The sequence below is a fragment of the Clinocottus analis genome, unplaced genomic scaffold, assembly GCF_023055335.1.
Source record: "Clinocottus analis isolate CAN_PGR_092001 unplaced genomic scaffold, fCliAna1.0.p SCAF_6, whole genome shotgun sequence".
Lineage (NCBI taxonomy): Eukaryota > Metazoa > Chordata > Actinopteri > Perciformes > Cottidae > Clinocottus > Clinocottus analis.
In genome coordinates, this window is record NW_027176218.1 from 22,844,667 (window position 1) to 22,870,315 (window position 25,649).

The following is a 25,649-nucleotide window of genomic DNA, read 5'->3' on the forward strand; positions in this document are numbered from 1 at the left end:
GTCAGAAACAGTAAAAATGTTAAAGCTGAATGTTGATGGAAGCTTGAAAGACCTTTTAGGTTTCACCCATTTATCTCACAACTGACATGATCCAGCATGCTGGAAAGATCTAAGCCCCTGGACAGGGTTAGAAACATATCACGTCTTTGTTTTAAGGTAGTAAGTATGGGTTTAAAGCAGTGCTCTGCTTGTAGGCGGTTACTGACGCTGTAGATGCTGCTGTTCACAATGTAACTGTGTACTGTGAGTTGAACTGTAAACACTAGTTCAATATGCCTCTTCAGAGGAAGACAGATCTGCTGCTGGGTCATAAAGCGCTGGCTGCTTCAGGGCCTCAGGACGTTTGTGATCTGGACCTCAGGACATGAAGAGAGTCCTGGAGGTGTCGTTGGGATGGACAGCTGAAAACATGTGAGACAGAGATCTGTCTTTTAGAACATCACCTGCAGCAGGAGCTCCCATCAAAGTGCAGTTGTGTTTTTATAGTGTACATATTTGATCTCCATCCAGAAAGACTCTAAATATATTATTATTATATCCATATTAAATGATGAACTTCATGTGTGTGTTAAAAAGAAAACTCGTTGGGAGTTAAAGCATAACCAGGTCAACTTTAATATTAATAATGTACAGTTAGAGAACAAAGAGAAGCAGTAAACAGTGTACACATTAAAAAAATGAAAATATTACAAAAACAAAAGCAGTCCACCTAAACGTATGTCCTCTTGTTGCTGAAGCGCTTCACAAGCATCTAACAAGAAAATCACTCATTCTGAACTTTCTCTGGACCTAAAAGATAAAAGCTAGGATAAAAACACAGCGGTCCTGAGAACGAGTCCTCTTGGCATAGATGTTTACGTGTAGGTGGATAAATGTGTCGCTGCTTTCTTAAGACAAGGTTTACGTTTCCTTCTGAGGAGAAGCTCTGCTGCTGTTCCTGGTTTATACTGGTGAGAAAAAACAAAAAGAAAGCAAAAGGCCACTGAGCAGCCTCCATATGAACAACATAAGCATCATGATGAGTCCACAGGGAACGTCTGAAACGCTGCAGGAGAGAGGTGGGTCTTTGAACGCATCATGAACTCTGCAGGCGAGAACTATCCTAAAGTAACAGATTAGAGAAAACTACAAGGGATTTAACCTCACATATAGTATTAATATCATATGAAAATAAAACACGGCGCTCTAGGAAAGGTGGAGGAAAGGTTCCAGCGAGTGACGACACACTGCTTCCTGACCTGAGGAGGAGAGGAGGCCTTCAGGTGTCACGTCCCAACAGGTGAGTCAAAGCTATGGAGGAAGAGTCAAACTACTCAAAACGTTTGTCTTCCTGTGGAGTCCAGAGAGGAAGACACACACACACACACACACACACACACACACACACACACACACACACACACACACACACACACACACACACACACACACACACACTAAACCCTGCCTGAAGGCCGGTCACGGCAACAAGTAAAACACAATTAAACAAGGTAATTGGCTTATAGGGGTGTATCTTTTAATATTAAGTTTGGTGAACTTTAAAAAAAAACTAATTTTGTGCAGTTGATCGCCAGCCAGCTAGCTATGAAGTCTAGCTAGCTAGCTAGCTAGCTGGCTGGCTAGCTGGCTGGCGGTCCTGACGGCGTCCAAAATGGAGGATTATTATGAGCTGCGTTGCGTGGTCGGGCTGTTCCACAGAGGAGTGTTTGTAGTTCTGAGAGGAATTAACGGTACGGAAACGTTTACAAATAAAGTTAAAAATACAATTAGGAGCTGAGAAAATAGAAGCACTAAATAGCGCTAGCATGCTAGTTAGTCACGCTAACAGTTAGCCGTTAGCTTGACGTTCTCGGGTCCCCTCTGCAGTCAGCTGGACTCACGTACTCTCTTCCTTCTCCGGGTCTTCAGCGCGTCACGAGGGTTTCACCGCTGGAGAACATGACCGGAAGCGCGAGGAGGCGGCAGGATGGAGCGCCGCCATGCGGCCTGCGGGTCTATCGAGAGGTCGCGACGACGCGTCGCCTCGTCACTGCGCTCAGAGGAACTCCAGCTGCTCCTCTCAGCAGGAGTTATAGGAAAATAGAATTTCACAAAAACATGCATTTCCCGTGAAAATGGAAAAAAAGGTTTCAACAGATACGGAAACGCTGAGAGACGCGGGCCGCTTGAGGACGAGAGAGAGAGAGTGTGTGTGTGTGTGTGTGTGTGTGTGTGTGTGTAAATGGCGTCCGTGTCACAACGTGGTGTTGCATGTCACACGGAGGAATGTGTGTGTTTGGAAGGACACAGAACATCAGAGGGTGAAGAACAATATTGAGTTCAGTAAAACTGAAGCGTCGTGCCGCTTCAGAAGATTTTCCCTTTCTTCTTGTTCTTCTCCATCGTCCTGCAGGACAAAAGCAGAGGAAGTGAGAACGTTACCATGGTTATACACTAACCGTTATATTATATATATATATATTCATACACATATATGTTACTACATATCCCAGTAGATGTTCTGCCCAACCAGGTGGGGAGGCCATGACGTCATGAGAAACAGGAAGTGGTTACTGACTTGGAGGCGTCCAGCTTCTGCTGCTCCAGGATCCTCTGCTGAGCCTCCCAGTTCACCTTCTCGTCCTCGTACACCCGCCTCTTCTCCTCCAGCTCTTTGTACTGCGCCTCCAGGTTCCTCTTCATCTGTTCGTGGCGGCGCTCCAGCTGAAGGTCAGAAGGTTAGACGGGCTCAGTCTCAGGTTGCATGTTGCATGTTCCCCATGAGGCGTTCACTTCCTCACGCAAAATGTTAACCGGTTATTTCTCTGATCTGAGCCTCTTGTCTCCTGGTTGTTGCTCTGCTCTTCTGCAGCTGCTCACAACATCTAAAGCTCCACTAAAGCTTCTGCTGTGAACTATGAACATTCATTTAGATCGCTGTGAAAACTTCTCCTTCAAACTGGATTCAAGTGTCTCAGCTAAAGACATCTCATCAGATCACTGTTGAACCATCATGTTACAAACCAGTTTCACTGAATAGCTCTTGAACGCATCACCATGTGACTCAAAGCGACCTCTGTACGTCAGCCGTCACATCCTGATCATGTCAAAGTGTGAAATCAGGTTTTATGTGAGTCTTCATTCAGACGGATATTCTTCAGTTGTCATGGTTATTTGCTGTAACAGCTGAGCAAACTCCTCCCATATATATATATATATATATATATATATATATATATATATATATATATATATATATATATATATATATATATATATATATATATATATATATATATATATACACCTCCAGATGCTGCTGTTAAGATGAACATTTTGTTGAACTGCTTTTTCAAGTTGAAGAATCTCATTCCACACATTTATATTATTGACCTAAATATTCTATTGAGTTACTAAAAATTACTCGACAGCCAACAGAATAAAACAGTCAGCCTCAAAGTATAAATTATGAGTACATTAATGTCTCTCCACAGCGCTCACAGAGCCTGAAACCCACCTCGGCCTCAGAGTCCTTCAGTTTCTGCTTCTTCTCCTTGACCTTCATCTCAAAGACCTGCTCCATTTCTGCCTCCATCTTCTTCATCTTCATCACGTGCTCCCTGCGCTCCTCCTCCATCTGGGCCAGGGGGCTCCTGAGGAACACGGCACAGTGAGTCTCCTGCACCTGCATGCAGCGTCAGCCTGAAGGGAGGCTGTCCTCCATCACACCAGAGCAGCTCGGGGAGCAGCCTACTTGGTGAGCTGTCCCTTGGTCTTGGACGTGTCCACTCCGTTGCAGGTGACGGCGGCCAGCTTCTTACTGCGGTAGTTCTCATAGTGGACATTGTTGGTGACGTCCTTGAGATCCTGCATGTGCGTCCTGTGGAAGAGGAGACAAACCAATCAGACGCCTGGAGGAGGAGGAAGAGGAGGAGGAAGAGGAGCAGAGTAGAAGAGAGAACCCCAGAAGAAGAGTAGAGCTCATGTGGAGGAGAAAAGGAGTCAGCGTTGTGTTCAATGTCTGAAACAAAGTCTGTGTGTAGCACTGGAGAGACTCACTGCTTTGTTGTTTCATATAAAACATGTGGAGGAGACGTGAGGTCATGTGACCACGGACGAGTTCCTGTATAGACCAAGTGTGTATGTATGCATGCAAGTATGTAAGTAAGTATGCAAGTATGTAAGTAAGTATGTATGCAAGTAAGTATGTATGCATGCGAGTAAGTAAGTAAGTATGTATGTATGTATGTAAGTAAGTAAGTATGTATGCATGCGAGTAAGTAAGTGTGTGTAAAAATAAGAGCCCAAGCTAATGCTACAAAGGAATAGCACACACATTCATTGCTGTATAAGCAAGACAAAGAGACCAGAAGAAGAAGAAGTTAGTGAGCCGGTGGGCGCTCTGCTATGACATCACTCTGCTATGACATCACTCTGCTATGACATCACTCTGCTATGACATCACTCTGCTATGACATCACTCTGCTATGACATCACTCTGCTATGACATCACTCTGCTATGACATCACTCCATCATACCTGATTAGCATGTTGCGCAGCACCGTGAAGTCGCAGTGTTCTCCGTTCTCCACTGAAACACAGGGAGACACACAGATCAGACATGAACAGCCATGATGTCGCCTCAAGGAAACGGGTGCAGCCTGTCTTACAGAAGCTAAATGACTGCAAGGAACTCTGGGTAAATGAGTTCACACTGAGGCGCGGCAGAAACAAACCTTTTTGCTGATTACCATGAACAGACCTGAGTAGTTTACGTGCTGAAGCGAACAGCGTCGTGGTCGAACTAGATCGTGATTGATATTAATCATGGCGACATCGTGGCACAAACACACACCATGTAAAGTTCATCCCACTCATTCACAGCTTGTCAGGGCACATTGAGAGACGGGAGCTGTTGCACACTGTGGGGTTGGAGGAGCACTCACAGCACTCAGGACACCAGGCCGTGATCACATAGGACGGCTTCACATCAGCATGACATTATGGCTCACGCTCTGTTTTGATGCTTTTTGCCTCAACCTCTGTCTCCTCGGTGGGTCTGTGCTCTGCTGGCGAACATGAAGCCGGTCTGAACCAACTCAACGCAGCACTGAAAGAGGTTTGATGAGTCTACATCTTGTCGCTCTGAACCACAACACTCGCCGTGTTCAGTCAACGCGCGTTTCCTTCAACGAGCCGATAAACTCTCGGCTGCACAGCGTCCACAGGAACGACAGCAGGAGCAGTGGAGCTCGTGAAGAGGAAAAGAAAAGTCTACGTGGATTCATCGCAGCTATTGTTTGATGAAAACATTGATGAGACTGTTTGGCTGAAAGACGCTAAGACGCTTCATAGAGTTCATGACCCGGATGAGCTCTTTCCCATCACACGGCTGAGCTTTGTGTTTCAGCAACAGAACAAGCTGAAGCTCCGCCTCCTCGCTGCACGCTTCATGCTGCAGGGAACATCTCGGTCCGTCCTGAACACCCACTTGTGTGGAATTGTCCTAATTAGCATTTGGATGCTTGAGTTATGACCACAAGCATCTTCTGGTGAGGTCGCAGTGACCTTTGACCTCCAAATCTTAGTCAGTTCATCTTTGAGGCCAAGTGGACAATTGTGCCAAATTTGATGACATCTGCTGGATCAGCTCTCAGGACATCTCGCTCACGACGAGGGGAGGTCATGTGAGGTCATGTGAGGTCATATGAGGTCATGTGAGGTCATGTGGTCTTTACCACCAACGGTCTGACCGGGCCTTTAGTCCAAGAGGACGCTTTAAAAGAAAGATCTAAAAGAAATTCACTTCAGGCGTTCCTGAAATACTGAGTTGATAAGGATGAACCAGAAGCCTCCTATCTGATCACAGCCTCCTCCTGTTGGACGCCTCAGTCACCACCAGAGTTCCTGGTCGGAGGCCAGAAGGTCTCGTCCTCACGGTGATGGAGTTTCTATCTTAACAACAGAGACAGACGGGATTCTGGGAAAGCTGATGGACTGCTGCTGGGGTGCACGTGGCGGATCTCCCGCCTCCTCTTCGTCAAATCCGCGGCTCCTCATTGGTCAGCCTCGACCCCGCCGGCAGTCACTCATCATCAGGGGAGCGAATAAAGAGGACACCTTACCATTGATGAAACTTAAGCAGTCCCGCCCCTTGGCCTCCCAAGCCAGCCATTGACCTTCAGTCTCTTCTAGAGGAGGGAGCTCTGACGGAGGGGAGGGGCACGGGTTCAGTTACAGTCTGCGCCCAGCTGGGGGGTAAATCTGGGACTGGAGCAGCCGGGTTTATCGTGGCTAGACCCGGCCTGTTTGGCCCGGACCAGCACCACGACCTGCATGTGTCCAAGCCGAGCGACTGCAGAGCACGGGGCTTGCAGAGGGAGTGAAGGTTGGAGGGGTTACATGGGGCAAGGCATGACCAGCTGGGGAGCAAGTCTCAGTGAGGGAATAAGGGGAGGTCAAAGGTCATAGGGGAGAAAAAAAAGTTGTAACTAATAGCAAACAGATCTTAATTGTTAATGAATGGCAGAAAACACCTGATGCATTCTCCAGGTCAAACCATTTCTGTTGTTTCATTGTCAATCATGAGCTTTAGATGAACTTTGTGTGAGTCCATCAGGTGCTTTGAGCGCATTACCTACCAGCAGGTGTTCAGGCCATGATGGTGAAGAACCGCGTTGGTTAAATAAATGAATCGAGCACACAACCGTTTTAACCACGTGTTAAAGTTTGAAGTAAGCCAATGAGTGGTGATTCCAACCCAGGCGTTACCGTGATGCACCAGATGAGCTGCTTCATGCCGCTTGGAAGCCCTGACTGGGCATGAGCGGCTCACCAGCCTGTGATGACTCTGAAGCCATGCGTTAAGAGGCGGGTCCGCTCGTTGGTCCGGTGGTACGGCGAGGCCCGGCCAGCGCTCGCCCCGCAGCAACGCAACCGGTTCCACTGAACGGCGCGGTGAAGCGGGGCTGAGGCGAGGCGTCGGCGTGGGATACCACGGGAGCAACGAAGGGAACCGCGGCGTTAGCGCGATGTTGCTACTGCAGCTTCAGCACAAAAAACAGCCTCTAGTTTTCTCCATGACTATTCACAGCATCAGACCTGGGAGGAGTGTGTGTGTGTGTGTGTGTGTGTGTGTGTGTGTGTGTGTGTGTGGAGGCTCTTAAACCTGCGGCGGACATTTTGAAACGTGTCCACTAAGCCTTGTTTAAAGCGCCGTGCGGGATAATTCACCTTCACCACAACCTTGGTCTTGTTCTTTGAGATTTGGGCCGCCATCTTCACGGCAGTAACAACATTACACTCCAAGTGAACGGCAGAGATCTGGGAGGACATTAAAAGGTCTGATGGAGCGAGAAACACCAGCAGTCGGACAGAAGAGAGAGTCATGGTGGACGGTGTGAACCGTGTGTTGAGTGTCTCCAGACGCTTCTCCTCCAGTCCACCGTGATGTGACTGTACGGCCTCCCTGAAGGCCGAGGTCTGAAACCACGGCCCGCCGCTGATGTGTGTGTATATATAGATGCTAAATAGCACATACTGAAAACAAAGTTGTGCTTTATCAAGTGTATCTTTCTTCTAAATGGCTGGTTTCCATGTTAAAGCTGATATCAGGTGACGTGGTGAACGTTAGTTTAAGCTCCGCTCTTCTTGTGGCTTCGTCGTGACGGTTCAGATTGTCCGGTTGCTCGTGTTGCTCGTGTTGCTCTCTTCGTTGCTGTGACGCCTCACTGTTGCGTCACGGCGGTGAGGAATTGGCGGATTATACACAAAGCTATAGAAACAAGACCCAGGGTGTGATAGACTGGAATTATCCTTTAAAAGCATACGGCGAGGTCGTGTTCTGGGTCGACTACGGAGTGAAGTGCTAACAGAGTCATTCATGCGTCCCTGTGGTCGACCCGCAGTGTCACTTACAGTTGAGTTGCAATATCAACTTCTACGTATTTCTTTTAGGTTGCTAACGATCAACCAATGAATCTCTTCATATCCGCTGATAGCTAACGTTTCACCATAACAACATTTTTCAGATGGATCTACAAAACAACCGGGATGTGAAATGAGCCTTTCATCGTTCCAAAAGGTTCAGATTTATATTATCTGCTACCATACTGTCATTATCTAATAAAACCAGCCATCCTCCACCAAGGCTCGAGAATGAACACTGATCGGTATCAGGATACAGAGTCGAGCATCGAACCCCCGAGCTTCAAACACTTTCACCAACAGTGATGTCATACAGACGTAAGCAACAGCTGGTCAATGCAAGAGCACACCAACAGAACATGAAGGTGTCCTTGCAGGAGTCTTCAATCAATGTGAAACCTGTTTGTTATCTATAAAGCATTTCGTTAACATGAAGTGAATCCTGCTGTTGGAGTGTTGACTCTGACCTGCGACCCTGCAGCAGAGCTTCTGACGCTGCGACACGTTCAAATGCAGCGTTTAAGATCGCCAACTCGTCTGCACGGCTAGAGGAAAAAGGTATTTCTGTTACCAGCATGGAATATGCGAGGCGTATCTTAAAAGAGGTCGGCTGCAGCTTCAGAGACGTGACCTGCTGCTGGGTTTGTGTCATTATATTGGTTGATCTGGTACGCTCCTGTCCCAAGACATTGAGACAAGAGCGTACCAGATCATTCCTGAATGAACCCCTTAACATCAGCTACACAGACATACCAGAATAATAATAACTGCCACTAGAGCGTTCCTATGAAGGGGAGTCTGGGTAGAGGCTCAGCATGGGGCGATGGGGCCGACCTCCTACTGGGAACACATGAATGACCTCACGCTCTATGTTCTTTAGTCGTTTCAAGAGAGAAACGTGTTCACATGTTTATGTCCATGGTCTTCTTTTGGTTTCAAATAGTTTCTAGAATATGCCGTTGAGAAGTATTCAGCCCAAGTCTGATCAGAGCATTGGTTTGACCATCAGCCTACAGATGAGACAGCACAGCAGTGGAGGGAGAGGGAGGATGGAGAGGAAGGGCACACTCTTGAGGAAGAGGAGGAGGAGGAGATGAGGCTCAACTAAAGTGAAAGATGGTTTTGTTTACCAAAAATGCCCTCTGTCAGTCATGGAAAAGAACAGACCAAGAAAAAAAGAAAAAAAGAGAGAAAAGAAGGAATGAAAAAGTGAAAGACTGATAAACGGTCAACCACAGAGCAACAAAGGTAAAACACGTCATACAGAGATATAGACAGACATCTTTCAGAGGAACCCTCACACACCGGGAGGAGCAGCCGCATTGCACTAAACTACACATCCCAGAATTCACTCTGCTGTCCTTTGTTTTCCAGAATCCTCTCAGGGACAAGACCAACGCCACCAAGAGGACGGCGTGGCGTTGGTGTGCAGAGGGGAGGCAGGTGGAGGTGCAGCAGTGGCCTGCCAGGTCCTTTACAACTTGTCAGAATGTAACACTTACTTCTGGACATGTTGCCCTCCTTGAGCAACACAAACACAAAGGAACTAAACCTCATTAAAAGTTCTTTCTTGACCGTGTCTACTCGAGTGTAATCAAAATAAACTCAGTTATTTAGCTAATCCTAAAGTCTAAGAGTCGTCATCACGGCTCAACAACCTAGGAAACAACGAGCCGCCTGGATCCTCACTACCGTCCTGGATCCTCACTACCGTCCTGGATCCTCACTACCGTCCTGGATCCTCACCACCGTCCGGGATCCTCACCACCGTCCGGGATCCTCACCACCGTCCGGGATCCTCACTACCGTCCTGGATCCTCACTACCTTCTTAGATCCTCACTACCTTCTTAGATCCTCACTACCTTCTTAGATCCTCACTACCTTCTTAGATCCTCACTACCATCCTAGATCCTCACTACCATCCTAGATCCTCACTACCATCCTAGATCCTGACAACCATCCTGGATCCTCACTACCATCCTAGATCCTCACTACCATCCAGGATCCTCGTCGGCACTCGGCAGCAGCAGAGCTCAGTATCTGTGATGTTCAACACTGTACCACTTCACTGTTGTCTGACTTGGACACTTGCGTGGTATAAAAACAAGTGAGTGTCTGCAGTGTCTACATCAGTGGCCTCTCTGCAGCGTTACTTCCTCATGAGGCATTTGGTTATCATCATTTGGTTCATTAGCATACGGATTCTCAACTTATGGCCAAAAATGTTTTTCATAACCAAATTATAATCATGTTTGCCCCAAATGTGAAGAACTTTCTCTCTGGTGTTCCCCATGCGAGGCCTCGTCCCTGAGGGCCAGACGCTTGAGCCCAAGCTGAAGAAACATGAAGAAAGGCCTTACGGAGAGAACACGAGTGGGACGGATGTGAGGTCACAGTTCCCTCATATCACCTTTATATTCATATGGCCTTCATATGGCGTTCATATTCATACTGCGAGGCATAGAAGTGAACCCTAACTGACACTACGCTGGCGTCACCTTATTAATGTGATGGTTCAAATGTCTCTTTCTTCCAACAATAATGAAATGAGAAAAAGATCGTACTAATCCATGTCCAGTTCCTCTGCAGCATCACGATCATGTGCTTTGAGGCCCTCATGTAGCTTCAAGAGGAGCCCAGTCAAGAGTACATTGTGACAAGTGGTGGTGACCTGGTGGTGAACACATTGAGGGGAGGGGAGACACAGCATGCGTCATGATAGATGACCTGTCACTCGCCCACATGCACCATCTCTCTCTCTGGCTCTGTGTGACCGAGGAGCCGTGAGCTGAGGACCAAACATCTTCTCAGAGCGGACATGATGTCTGATCTTTGCCACTCGTGTTCTTTCACAACGGGTCGACTTCTGTTCTGCTTTCGGCTGCTAATCTGCAGCCGCGTCCTTCCTCTCCGGCGGCGGCCGCGGGGGAAGCTTACCTTCGGCCACGCCCCACGGGTACTGCCGACCTCGGACCTTCTTGCCGTTCACCTCGATCACCACGTTGCTGCCGACCACGGCCAGCGGCATCTTCTCCTGGGGGGAGATGAACTCTGTTACTTTACTGAGGAGAACCGCTGGTATCACTTTAATTTGGGTTATCTGCACAGATCTGTGGTTGGGATCTGCAGACGTGTATTTACATTCAACTTTCCATCTCGTCCAAGTGCAGTGATTACGAGGGTGAGAGAACCGATGTAAGGAGATTTAATATTTTCAGCTAACACACTGGCAAGCCAGAAACACGCTGGCATTTAGCATGAATTGCTTCTTTTGAAGAGCAGTTTCTACTCCGACACAGCAGCGACCAGAAGAACAAGATGGAGCTGATGAACGACAACATGTTGGACTTGTTCCTGCGAAGGTTAGCTCTGCTTCTGGTCCACTGCACAGGTATTTCACCGCGGAGGCTTAATTGTGAATAACCGATGACCGACTACAATCTGACGCTCACACAATGAGCGCCACGCTCGCTCTACCAGACGACGTGCAGGTAAAAGATACGAGACCGTGTCCGTTACCTTAATCTTCCGAATTAGCTTGTGGTCCTCGTCGTCCTCCGTGTCCGGGAATTCATAAATTTTTATTTTGTGCTCCTGTATCTCTTCCATTATCTGACGAAAGGAGAGAGAAATCAGAATAAACTTGTTGCCGGAAATAAGACACAAATTTGCTACAAAATTGTTGTATATCCTTTTCCTTTAGTTGGACTGTAGCAGCAGCACTGCCTCTCCTGCCAATGACACACACACACACACACACACACACACACACACACACACACACACACACACACACAGTACCTGTTTCTTAAAACGCTGGCACTCCTCTGGAGTCAGAGTGTCGGCTTTGGCGATGAGAGGGATGACGTTGACTTTGTCATGGAGCCTCTTCATGAACTCGATGTCCAGCGGCTTCAGACTGGAGGACAGACAGAAAGAAAACCATGAGCACAACAAGCGATGGCGTCTGAGGGCCGAGGAGGACCGGGTTAAGCTCCGCCCTTCTCCTCTCCACACGCTCGCACGGCCAAACCCAGACGACTGAACATCTAAAAAACGGGCTGGTGGATAACGGCGGCCCAGCAGCCGCTGACGCGTCCTGAGACAGAAGAAGTTACTCATGAGACTCTGAAGGAAAGGACTTTCAGGAGGGGATGCAGCTCAGCGGGTCTCCAGCAGGGGGCGGACTAAACCCACGAGTCAGTACATGAGCCCACAGCAACGACACCACAGTTCATCTGGCGTGTTCTTCTTCTGTGGTGACGACGGATGGGTTGGTCCTGCACCTCCGCATGAAGAAACCACCACTACTGGGATCCCTGCGTATGAATGCAATAATCTTATTACATGCCCGGACAGAAGCGTGTAAGTGTGTGTCTGTGTGTGTCTGTCTGTGTGTATGTCTGTGTCTGTGTGTGTCTGTGTCTGGGTCATGGGGATGTTGAGTTACTCATCCCAGGAATGCAGACACACAAAGAGGGCAACAGAACAGCTGTTCACTGGTTCACTAGTACACCGTGAGACGTGTGTGTGTGTGTGTGTGTGTGTGTGTGTGTGTGTGTGTGTGAGAACGGGGTCAGGGTGGGTGCGATCCAGCCTCAGAGGAGTCCTGCATGGTTCCCCCGCCTCGCCCTGTGGTATTCTCGGGGTATAAAGTATCACAGACGGGCTGAGTCTGGAAACACGAGCGCGCGGGCGACTGCTAACGCAGGAAGTTTTACAGACACATGTCAGCGAATTCTGGAGCGAGCAAACTGGGTTTGAGCAGCTGCTGCAGAGGTGCTGAAGGCGGTGGGGACAAAGTTCAGGCTGGTTCCTGGAGAGAGAAGAGCCCGGTACCTTCACACAGACGCTGTCAGAGCTCCACTGAGACCGTGCCAGACTGAAACGTCAGGCAGCCGCGTATTTCTTATCACGCACTCACCGTCTGAACCGGCAGAAACCGCACAACTAGAATGAACTGGACCTGTTTGTTTTGCGGCATCGTTGGGGTTCAGGCCCCTTTCGGACACGCGCCTCCTTAAATAGACATAACGCTGATCTCGCCGTGCCTGAAGAAGCACCGGCGACACTTGGATGGAGAAGCCGGCGAGGTCGGCCTTCACCAGCCTGAACCCAACGCCGTCGAGGCTGCAGCAGCATTCCTCCGATGTGGAACGTTCTTGTCAATAAACCGTTCTCATGTGTCCTGCTGGCCCCGCCAGCGAGCACCAAGACTCCTGTCGGCCATGCAGAGACATCCGTACCACACGTCTTCATCACCAGCTAGACGATCCTCAAAGCAACACATACACACACTTTCAGGCTGCCGCTATGAAATGAATGTAGTCTCAGACATCTCCACTCACCACTGACTTAAAAAAGATCAAAGATTTTACAAAGATTTGAATCTAACTGGGCTGCAGCTATACTGACAAACAGGGAATGTTCTAGTGATGCCAAGTGCACACACACACACACACACACACACACAGATGAGAGAAGACAGAGTGTGTTTGTCTGAGATGAGAGGCCTGCCTCTGTGAGCCTGCGCTCTGATTGGGTGATTCACTGATGGAGAGCAGGCTCTACTGAGCATGAGCAGAACTGGTTATATAACCTCTGTGGGTCACATACGCTGGCTGGCAGCCTCCTCATCTATGACACACACACACACACACACGCACACGCACACACACACACACACACACACGCACACACACACACACACACAGGCCAACTGCTGCCTCTAAAAACATTCAGCATCAACCAGTTAGATCTGTATGACGTCATAGAGCAGACGGTCGCTTCAAGCTGCTTCATCAACGCTTCACTTCAACAACGGAGCAACTAACCCACGTGTTGAAGCTGCATTATCTCTGCTGACCACCAGGGGGCAGCTCTGGTTGTATAGAAGTCTATGCTTCATGTGTTGAAGCTGCATTCTCTCTCCTGACCACCAGGGGGCGACTCCTCTGGTTGTATAGAAGTCTATGCTTCATTTGTTAAAGCTGCATTCTCTCTTCTGACCACCAGGGGGCGACTCCTCTGGTTGTATAGAAGTCTATGCTTCATGTGTTAAAGCTGCATTCTCTCTTCTGACCACCAGGGGGCGACTCCTCTGGTTGTATAGAAGTCTATGCTTCATGTGTTAAAGCTGCATTCTCTCTCCTGACCACCAGGGCGCGACTCCTCTGGTTGTATAGAAGTCTATGCTTCATGTGTTAAAGCTGCATTCTCTCTCCTGACCACCAGGGGGCGACTCCTCTGGTTGTATAGAAGTCTATGCTTCATGTGTTAAAGCTGCATTCTCTCTCCTGACCACCAGGGCGCGACTCCTCTGGTTGTATAGAAGTCTATGCTTCATGTGTTAAAGCTGCATTCTCTCTCCTGACCACCAGGGGGCGACTCCTCTGGTTGTATAGAAGTCTATGCTTCATGTGTTGAAGCTGCATTCTCTCTGCTGACCACCAGGGGGCGACTCCTCTGGCTGTATAGAAGTCTATGCTTCATGTGTTGAAGCTGCATTCTCTCTGCTGACCACCAGGGGGCGACTCCTCTGGTTGTATAGAAGTCTATGCTTCATGTGTTAAAGCTGCATTCTCTCTGCTGACCACCAGGGGGCGACTCCTCTGGCTGTATAGAAGTCTAAACGGCAGACCTACCCGTGTCCAGAGGGAGCGATGAAGTAGAGGCAGCAGTGGACTCGGTTGTCCGGCATGGACCGGCGGTTTACTCTGGACTCGGCGTTCAGGAAGTCCTCGCACTTGCTGTCGATGTAGTTAATGACGGGTTGCCAGCTGGACGGGCAGAGGAAAGATATTAGGCAGAGAAAAAGATGAAATAACCAAAGAACACGAGAAGATTTGGACGTGTGGAAACGGGTCCTCCAGCGTGGCTCACCAGTTGCTGTTGTCCACGGCGTCGCCGAACCCCGGAGTGTCCACGATGGTGAGCGTCAGCTGGACTCCGCCCTCCTTCACCAGCACTTTGGACTGCTCCACCTGCAGCACACCACATTCACAGCGTTTAGCACAGCGCCGCCCTGCAGGACGACCGACTCCTCACAGTTTCCTCCTGAGCTTTAGCACATTCAACATTCTAGTGATCACAGCACAGGAATCCTGTGAGGAAACACGCTCAGCCTGCAGCCGCTCGGCCTGCCTGCAGCCGCTCAGCCTGCAGCCGCTCGGCCTGCAGCCGCTCGGCCTGCAGCCGCTCAGCCTGCCTGCAGCCGCTCAGCCTGCCTGCAGCCGCTCAGCCTGCAGCCGCTCGGCCTGCCTGCAGCCGCTCAGCCTGCAGCCGGCTTTTGGTACATTTTTATGTCCCAACTTTGAGCCTTTTCTACAAATATGATCGGTATCATACCTGTAATATTCAGCTGTATAGTCTGAGTACACTTAGTATCATCTTACATTATGTTACTGTCGTTCAACTCTATAACGTCTCATAACTCATGCAACAACATTATGCAGCTGTTTACCTTCTAGCAGTGTTTGATTTCAATTCAAACAAAATGTCTTCGTAGTTTGATTTCCATTGTGTTTCATACTCAAGATCTACCAAGAATAAGGTCAATTAAATCTTAAGTGAAAGAGGTCAGAGGTCAAAGTTGTGGTTGTGCTGTGAGTCAGGCCGCTGCAAGTGTTCTCTGATTCAACGCAGCGTGTGATCTCTTTGTAAATGTGCCACCAACCCTGAGTAGTCGTGACAGACTACCACTTCCCTAAAAAGACAAACGTTACTAAAAACTATTTTAAAAAGGTTAAGCTGCTGTGCAGAGCCTCATCCATCCACTCGGTCTCACGCATCATCACCTCCTGCGTCTGCTGGTCCCTCGCGTCGCCGCCGCAGACTTTCACGAGCTCCACTTATTTTGGGCTTTTTAACTGAAACTACAGCCGTCTCGCTCAAACACAAACACGCTGCAGCGTCCAGATGATCTGCAACGACTTTACAGCCGAGCACAACTATACCCTGCACCGCAGCCCTTTGACATATCTGAGCTTAATTGTGCGTCTAGCGCGCGCGTGTGTGTGTGTGTGTGTGTGTGTGTGTGTGTTTGTGCATGTCATGAAAACCAAAATCAGCTATTTCCACTGGAAAAGAAACCGATCGGGAGAAAACCTCAAAAATGCCGTCAGTCTCAACACCATCACTTAAATGTGACGGGGAGGCGAGAGAGCAGCAGAGCTCTGACCGACGCTCCCTCAGACCACAGCGCACCAAGCGCTGCTCGCAGCAGAGCGCTCGCCCACGCCGCGCCACGCCACGCCACGCCCACGCCACGCCCATGCCACGCCACGCCGCGCCACGCCCATGCCATGCCCACGCCACGCCACGCCACGCCATGCCCACGCCACACAAAGCCACTCCACTCCACTCCACTCCACTCCACGCCGTGCCACTCCACGCCGCTGGGGTTCACCAGAGGTTGGGCGTGAGTGACGGACACAAGGAGGGAGGCGGGAGCTTCAGTCCATCAGTAACTCTGTCACCGCGCTGAGACTGAGAGCTCACAGAGCGTCATGTGACGCGAGAGATGCGGCGCCATCACACGCTTGGTTTCTACCAGCTCTGATTCAGCGAGCCGGGTGCAGTGAATGAAGACTCATGAAGCGAGCTAAAAGGCCTGAAGGATGCTCCAGGAAAATTTAGGGGATTTTTAAAAAATTCTATTTTTTCAAGATTTCCTGCGCTGGGACAGGAAGTCGAGCCGAGTGCGACTTCAGGACAGATAGCAACGCCGTGCTTTAGGTTTGTTAGGTTTTCTTTTTCTTTCCAACAACACAAAACAAAGTTGGACTCTCTGTGACGCCGCAGACGGGCGTCCTGGTCGTGGGAAAGCAAACATCTTCTCTGGAATGCTTTGGGTCGGCATCTCGTCTTCATCAACAAACAGAACGGGCTGGGTTCAGGGCTCATGGAGTTGGCTCAGTTTACGGACCATGTTTTGGCCACGTGATGACAGCTAGCATGCAGACGTGCTAGCGTGCTAGCATGGCAGCCATCCTGGTATATTCTCTCTGGGATGGAGTTTCAGGAAGCTCCTCATTCTCACAGGCGTCCTCTACGAAGCCGCTGTGTGGACGCTTTACACATCGCAGGAGAGGATTGTGACACACGGGTGTGAAGGGCGACACGTTTGCACAGCTTGCTATCGGTCAACGCTGCTCATTTGTGTGTCAGAACATCTGCACCGGTGTTTCCATTCAAATGAACCGGTGACACAGTTCTGCCGTCGTAAACGATGGCGTCCCTTCGTGAAGGAACCCCATTCGGCTGAAGGTTCACCGTGTTGAGGTTCTGGTTCTCAGACCGCTGCCTCCGCCTCAACGGGGTGGAGTCTGTGCTGCATCCGTACTCCACCAGCAGCGGCTCTGGACGGCCTCATTCACACGATGGGTGGAGGATGAAGCTCCTCACTGGCACTGGGATCACTGGTGAGGGTGAGAAACCAGCGCGCTGCGCTCCCAGCAACACGACATAGTGCATTAAAATAAACCCACAGCAGCATCTCTTCCAAGAGACGCTGTCCTGGCGCCGCTCTACTGACCTCACTGGACACGCGTCATGAATACAGCTGCTTCTTCTGGGTTGTGCTAATATGCAAACACATTATGCGTCACGTCAAATTGCGTTATCTTCTGGTTGTGCATCAGCATGCTATGTGTGTCATTTATTATGTGTGTGTGCTTGTGTAGGTGTGTGTTATGTTTCATGGGAACATTCTTGCCCTGGTACTGACCCCATCAGGCCCCAGGGAGAAAACTAGCACTCTGACCCAAAACCCTGTTGTTCTTTACCCCCCAACCCCCCAACCCCCCACATCCAGGACCTCCTCTTCCACCTTTCAGTGGCTGCACTCTGCTGCTCCAGATGCAGCCTCCTTCCTCTTCCTCCTCTTCCTCCTCCTCCTCCTCCTCCTCTTGTCGTGACCATAAAAGGCCAAAACTAGGCCTTGAGGCCTCGCTGGTTCTCTCTCTCCCTCTCTCTCCCTCTCTCTCCCTCTCCCTCTCTCTCTCTCTCTCTCTCCCTCTCCCTCTCTCTCCCTCTCCCTCTCTCTCTCTCTCTCCAGAGGACTCCATCTTTAGCTCCCCTCTCCTCTGGCTGCACTCATTAGAGGAAGGATGCTGCCGGAGTGAAAGGACCCGGCAGTCTGTAAGTGGAGAGCTGTTAGAGTTCTCTTCATGTGAAGGAAAGGAGCTTCAGTGCTTCCTCTAGCAGAGGAAACACTGGCGCTTCCTTTACTAAAGGAAATAATGCTGCCCCACAATCCTTTGCGCCGGGAAGATTTGAAGTGACCACTCGGACCAACCACTGTGGCTGCAGGCCTGATCACATGTTTGTGGCAACCGTGGAGGCAACTTGAGTCAAACTCGAGTGTGAAGCTGAGCAACACAGAGTTGTTGTTCCGTCTTCTTTGTGGCTCTACTTCTGGATCCATGGAGCTTTATTTATTCCTGCTGAATGAATCCTTCACAGCTCTGACTGGCTGGATGCTTTCTGGCCACGTCTGCTGTATTTCTTTGGTTGAAATCATTTTCTGGTGTTTGAGTGTGTTATTTGTGTGTGAATCTCCTACACTGCTCTTTGTAAAGGAGATTCATAACCTCAGTGGGATCATTCTGGGTGAATAAAGGTTCAATAAAACCTTAAATAAGCTCTCTGTACAGCCTGACCTTCACGTGAACTGCAGTTGTAACTCAGGTGTGACGAGCTGCATGGCCTCACCTGCACGGTCTTCTTGATGCGCAGGGAGGGCCCGGGGTAGTCCTTGGAGTACAGGTCCGTCAGGAACAGAGAGTTGATGAGCGTCGACTTCCCCAGGCCGGACTCACCTGAGGACCAAAAATGTCACATGATGGACTTAACGCCGTCTCCATTTTATGAGACAGAGATGAAACACACACACACACACACACACACACACACACACACACACACACACACACACACACACACACACACACACACACACACACACAGAACCCAGTTTGTCCAGGGAGTTATCTCATTGCGTCATCAGAAGAGGAGGAAGTACGGCCATTTAACGCTTTCATTTTCCACAACTACAGTATTAAAACCTCACGAATGGATCCAGACACCTGGGTCCACACTGAACCGTGCATGAAGCCACTGAGCCTCTATGGATTCATCTTCATCAATAGCTTCTATGTTTGAGGGGATTCAAACATAGAAGGTGTTTAGAAAACGTGAAAGGCATCAATAAGAGTTCCCAAGTCTGTCCTCAAAGTTCACCCTCATATTGAACGCTGGACGAGGGAGGAGGGGCCGGCCCTCAGGGGCCAGAGAGGAGCCGCCATCAAACACCATTAAAGCCCCCACTGTGCAGGCACGAGCCAACAACACTGAAGAGATGCACACACTGAAGAGATACACACACACACACACTGAAGAGATACACACACACACACACACTGAAGAGATACACACACACACTAAAGAGATACACACACACACTAAAGAGATACACACACACACTAAAGAGATACACACACACACACACTGAAGAGATACACACACACACTAAAGAGATACACACACACACTAAAGAGATACACACACACACTAAAGAGATACACACACACACTAAAGAGATACACACACACACTAAAGAGATACACACACACACACACACTGAAGAGATACACACACACACTAAAGAGATACACACACACACTAAAGAGATACACACACACACTGAAGAGATACACACACACACACACTGAAGAGATACACACACACACTAAAGAGATACACACACACACTAAAGAGATACACACACACACACTGAAGAGATACACACACACACACACTGAAGAGATACACACACACACTAAAGAGATACACACACACACTAAAGAGATACACACACACTAAAGAGATACACACACACACACTGAAGAGATACACACACACACACACACACTGAAGAGATACACACACACACTAAAGAGATACACACACACACTAAAGAGATACACACACACACACACACACTGAAGAGATACACACACACACACACTGAAGAGATACACACACACACTAAAGAGATACACACACACACTAAAGAGATACACACACACTAAAGAGATACACACACACACACACACACTGAAGAGATACACACACACACACACACACTGAAGAGATACACACACACACACACACTGAAGAGATACACGCACACACACACACACACACACACACACTAAAGAGATACACACACACACACTGAAGAGATACACACACACTAAAGAGATACACACACACTAAAGAGATACACACACACACACACACACACACACACACTGAAGAGATACACACACACACACACACACACACACGCACACACACACACACACACACTAAAGAGATACACACACACACACACACACACACACACACACATGACGTTGGCCTTGAAGTGACGGTTAACATGGTAGAAGGGCTGCAAGCTGCTGCACTCAGTCAACCAATAATGTTGCCCATCCATCCATCCATCCATCCATCCATCCATCCATCCACCCATCCACCCACCCATCAATCCACCCATCCATCCATCCATCCACCCATCCATCCATCCATCCACCCACTCATCCATCCCTCCATCCACTCATCCATCCACTCATCCATCCCTCCATCCATCCATCCACTCATCCATCCCTCCATCCATCACTCCATCCATCCATCCATCCACCCATCCATCCATCCACCCATCCATCCATCCATCCCTCCATCCATCCATCCACTCATCCATCCCTCCATCCATCCCTCCATCCATCCATCCATCCCTCCATCCATCCATCCACTCATCCATCCCTCCATCCATCCCTCCATCCATCCATCCATCCACCCATCCATCCATCCCTCCATCCATCCCTCCATCCATCCCTCCATCCACTCATCCATCGTGTGCCGCCTCAGAGCAGGCAGCTGGAGGCTTCCATGTCAGAATGACTTGTTTGGAGTATTAATATCAGTACAGGCTGATGTTGCCTCTCCTTATCGAGGCTGCAGGACACGAGGAACATCTTCAATAACCTAGTTTGATATCACAGTCTTGATATTACCTGTCGATAACTAAACAGACATCAGCGTGTCCTCGTGCTTCATTCTGGATGATTGAAGAAACCAACGAGCACCTCACAGGTGACCTTCAGAGCGCTGCTTTACAGATCTGTCCACCATGTGTCAGTGGACAACATCCACCACCAGGATCAGCACCGTCATGCAGCCACAGGGCCTGACCCAACACTGACTGCTGGATCCTCAGCCAGCCTCATGAGGTCCAGACTCCACTGGGATCAGAACCAAACCGCCTCCTGGTCTCCATGTGGGAACCACACAGTGGACGAGAGGCTGTGATTGGCTGCAGGATCTGTAGCTAGAAACGACAGCTTGGTTTCTCTGCTGACGGCCCACAGAGTGACGGACGCTCCAGTCTGCCCCCCCCCCCCCACGACCCGGAGGGCAGGGCCGCCCCAATTAGCCTCCCTCGTTCAGCTTTAATTAAATATTGGTTCCACATGACGAGAGGAAGCCAGCTCTCTGTAAATAGACTAATGACCTGATGGAGGGCTGAGCCTGGCAGCGCATCCCTGCTGCTGCTCTTCCTCCCTCTCAGTGAGGCATCTCTCCAGCTCTCCAGCTCTCTAGCTCTCCATCTCTCCATCACTCCATCTCTCCATCACTCCATCTCTCCATCACTCCATCTCTCCATCTCTCCATCTCTCCATCACTCCATCTCTCCAGCTCTCCTCAGATGAAGTTAATAAACGCTGTGGTTGCAGAGATAATCAAGTTTACGTTAAAAACAAAAGACTTTAAAAATGAGGCCATGTGGCTGCTCAGAGCCCAACAGATCCTGAAGACCAGACCCCTGCAGACCCCTGTAGACCCCTGTAGACCCCTGCAGACCCCTGCAGACCCCTGCAGACCCCTGCTGGCCCGGCAGGAGGTGCAGGATGAGGGACGCTTCTCCTCCAGCTTCTCTCAGGTAGCGTGCAGGGACCACAACCTTTGACATTCACAAAGACTGTGCAGCCCACAGGTGGGTCCAGAGAGTCAAGAGAGTGTGTACTGGACACACACACACACACACACACACACACACACACACACACACACACACACACACACACACACACACACACACACACACACAGTGGGTTTCTATCAACTGTTCCCTCTCAGCCTAATGAGCGAGGCTGAATGTTGCTACTGAGGCCGTTAGCTCCTCAGTGCACTTAGCGTGTGTGTGTTCAGTAACACATGCGTGTAACCAAGTTGGTATTTATGAAAGAGCAGGTTTATTAACCAGAGGAAATAGGACATGAGGCCTGTTGTGTGGCGAGCTCAACTCTCAACACTCACTTCAGCTGCTGTGACGAGTGAATAGTGAATAGCAACGCAGAAATGAACCCAGCGCTGCTGCACCGGGAACCCGCTGCCTGACGGACAGCAGCCATTGTTGTGCACGTTCACACACACACACACACACACTGAGAACCGTGCACATTAAGAACAGAATGTTGAAAGAGCAGAAGGACTGTGAGAGACAGAAAAACAAACAAATAGAAACGGTCAGCGTGGGCATCCCATGGGATTCCTGACATTCCTCTCTCTCTCCGCCCCGAGGCAGCAGCTGCCCCCTCACATCCTGACACACACACACACACACGCACACACGCACACGCACACGCACACACACACACACACACACGAGGCCTCGGTGTGAAGGAGACATCTGGGAGCAGGCGGGCGTAGAGGAGGTGCATGTGAGGAGAGTTGTGTTTGCTGAACGCCAGACTGCTGCAAAAGATAACACCTCATTGTTGAGGGGTAAATGCGGCCGGGCCGGAGGGCAAAGGTCAACGATAAAGATCTGCAAGTCCAGCAGTGTCTATTGGCCGAGTTAGAGCCCGACCTGAACCGCTCAGCGCTCCGTCTGCTTACAGCAGCAGACAAAGGACCCAATCTCCATGTTTGGGGGTTTAATTGGTGAGCGAGCGTCGAGCTTCAGACGACACTGACAGATTCCACGTGCCGGCTCACAGCGACATGTGCCTCTCAAAATAGAGACGAAGTGAACCAGAGCAGAGAGAGGAAGGAAAGAAGAGAAGGAAAGAGGAAAAGACTCGCCGGCAGGGTTTGACTGAGCAGGCACGAACACACACATGAGCACGACCATCAACTCACACCACCCAGGGGTCAGCAGAGGTCACCAGAGGTCACAGCGCCGCGGGCTGCCGTGCAGCTACAACACGGACGCTTCCTTTGTCCTCTATATGAATATCTATAAACTACTACTACTACTACTAGTACTAGTACTACTACTACTACGTATCTAGTAATATCAAAACTCCTCCAGTCAAAAAACATTGCAATCCATCACTTTTGAGCCCAGATCTAGAAAACAAATGTTAGTATAGTTTTGCTATCAGTCTTTTCAATGTAATGCGTCGTGTGATTGGCGGACGAGTCCGAGCCGCAGGCTAGGTGCTAACGGTGCTAACGGTGCTAACTATGGCAACAGTGCTGGTAGACCAGAGGGCGGGGCGGTATCTTCTGCGACAACACTGACTACTAGCTAACACGCTCAGCTCCATTATCACGATGAAGAGCACTCTACTGGTATCAGTACCCTTAACGGTACTGATCCACAGCCAGGCCCAAAACAAAGTGCCCAGTGTTCCTTCATGTCCAAGAAGGGCATCCGTCTGAAATGACGAGCTGAAGTTAAGCTGCACGTGTTTGAGGATCGAGTTGTCTTCAAGGTGTCAGCGACATCTTCCTGCAGGAAGGACACAAGTACCAACTTGTCGTTCTTGGATGTGAGTTTCTTAGAGCGTCGCAGTTGCCTGCAAGAATACCAAGCCGGTGAGTCCTTTGTGGTGCACACAGCTGTGTGCAGCCCAGCTGTGTGCAGCCCATGCTGCGTTACACTGGGTGTGGACACAATAAAAGCAACACCTGTGGAATGCAACGCAGTACAACGGCCCATTCACGCGTCCGTGTACACATCCAGTTTCCACTGCGTAGACGCGATGACGCTGCAGTCACCCATGCGTCCCTCTTTTGAGCCTCTCAACTCCTCCTGCGGGATCCTGGGAGATTTACAGGCCAGATGGGACAACCCCTGCAGCTCGCTGTGGGCTTGGTCCCAGGTGCACCTCCACTCCGGACTTGCCAGAACAGCTCCAGGCCTGCGGATCATCAACGGTGGTCTGTCCCAGTGAACATGCTACTTAATGACCACAGCACTGGGCCCTGCAGCCAGGAGCCACCTCATCCTGTGTTGCACCTGTGTTTCCTCTGTCCAACATGTCATCATCATGACCCACTTCAACACAACCGCTGGGGGGCAGCGGGGGGTTGAATGGACGTGTGGTGACCACACCAAAACCCATTTGGGCCTTCAGAGTGTAGACGTCCTCACTGTGGTCATCTTCATGGCATTCTCTCTTTCTATTCTTCTTCAAGTTCCGTCATAGAACATCCTTCACTTGTAAGAACAAGAAGAGACTGAAGAGTTTCACATGAACGTTCTCTTTCTGGGCATTTAGAGAGTTTAATGAACCACAATGTGAAGCTCCAGATCCTCCACCAGCTCAAAGGAAGAACAGCTTCACAGCTTCTCTCTCCAGCAGAGCTGTTCAGCTGAGTGACATCACTGCACAAGGTTTTCAAGGGTTTTCAATGGTTTTCAAGGTGATGATAAACACAATGTACCATCAGAACACTGATAGCTGCTGGAAATGGGCCTCTATACACGATGTAGATATTTCATGAAGAACCAGACGTTCACACCTGGAATAGTCTTCTACCTCATTATATATGTAGAGAGAGTTTATGACTCATTTACTGTTATAGTCATTGAAAACAACTGTGCCTTACTTTGAAAAATAAGGACATTTCTCAGCAACCCCAAACTTTTGAACGGTACTTTATAATTTAAACGAGTGGAGTTCCTCAAGTTTCTCTCCAAAATCATGATACCAGTCCGGTTGGTGTTTGCTGTTGCGTTGCTGAGATGAAGGACGACTCGATGGCGTGCGTCTGATACCCGGTCTCACACTGGTATTCAGGACTCAACACGTTACCAAAACACCTCGAACCGATTGGACTGGAACTATTATGTTGTGCCAACAGCCGATGTGAGAGGCCGGCCCTCAGGAGTCTGACAGCAGCCATCTCCTGAAGCCCTTCAGCACTGCTACTGCACTGCCAGGTAAAGAGTGAAAACGTGATTTACAGGATCTGCTGGATCATTTTAGAGCCTGGACTCCTCTACAATGTCTTGAGGGCAACATTTAGCATCCTTTTGAAGGAGCAGCTGGTGGTGCAGAATCACATAGTTCTGCAAACCACAGTCCCTGAACTTCAGCCATCGGACGCCAAGTGTCACCGAGTGGAGCTCTGCTCGGCAGCCGAGGCAGGAACTGCTGCCGAGAGAACTGAAAGTCACCGCATGCCAGAGAGCGCCGACCGGCTGCAGCCGCTTCTGTCACGTTACCGACCGCAGTCTGTTCTTTCCTCCCTCAGAGCTCACTGGCCACAGAGAGACCAGGAAGTTGAATCCTTCACTCTCATGATGGAGCGACTCTTGGGAATGAAAGGCCTCGACACACCGAGAAGAATGAACGGCCGAAAATACTGAATACTCCAATATTATATGTACTGGGCTTTTATTGTGAAAGGTAACACTGGAAGGAGTGGATCCGGGCAGAGCTGGACT

General features: G+C 49.5%; 1 protein-coding gene across 2 annotated transcripts in view; it reads right to left on the reverse strand.

Annotated features, from left to right (window-relative positions):
• Window positions 1-591: 591 nt before the first annotated feature.
• Window positions 592-25,649, reverse strand: part of septin15 (septin 15) — a 35,332-nt gene continuing 10,274 nt past the window's right edge. For both annotated transcript variants that reach the window (XM_068602978.1, XM_068602979.1), the window contains exons 3-13: window positions 18,620-18,726; window positions 14,789-14,889; window positions 14,551-14,685; window positions 11,708-11,825; window positions 11,426-11,518; window positions 10,844-10,940; window positions 4,519-4,570; window positions 3,734-3,859; window positions 3,497-3,632; window positions 2,558-2,703; window positions 592-2,386 (exon numbers count right to left, since the gene is read on the reverse strand). In XM_068602978.1, the coding sequence (XP_068459079.1) occupies window positions 2,347-2,386; window positions 2,558-2,703; window positions 3,497-3,632; window positions 3,734-3,859; window positions 4,519-4,570; window positions 10,844-10,940; window positions 11,426-11,518; window positions 11,708-11,825; window positions 14,551-14,685; window positions 14,789-14,889; window positions 18,620-18,726 (1,151 nt within the window). In that variant the 3' untranslated portion in view covers window positions 592-2,346. The remainder of the gene's footprint in view (window positions 2,387-2,557; window positions 2,704-3,496; window positions 3,633-3,733; window positions 3,860-4,518; window positions 4,571-10,843; window positions 10,941-11,425; window positions 11,519-11,707; window positions 11,826-14,550; window positions 14,686-14,788; window positions 14,890-18,619; window positions 18,727-25,649) is intronic.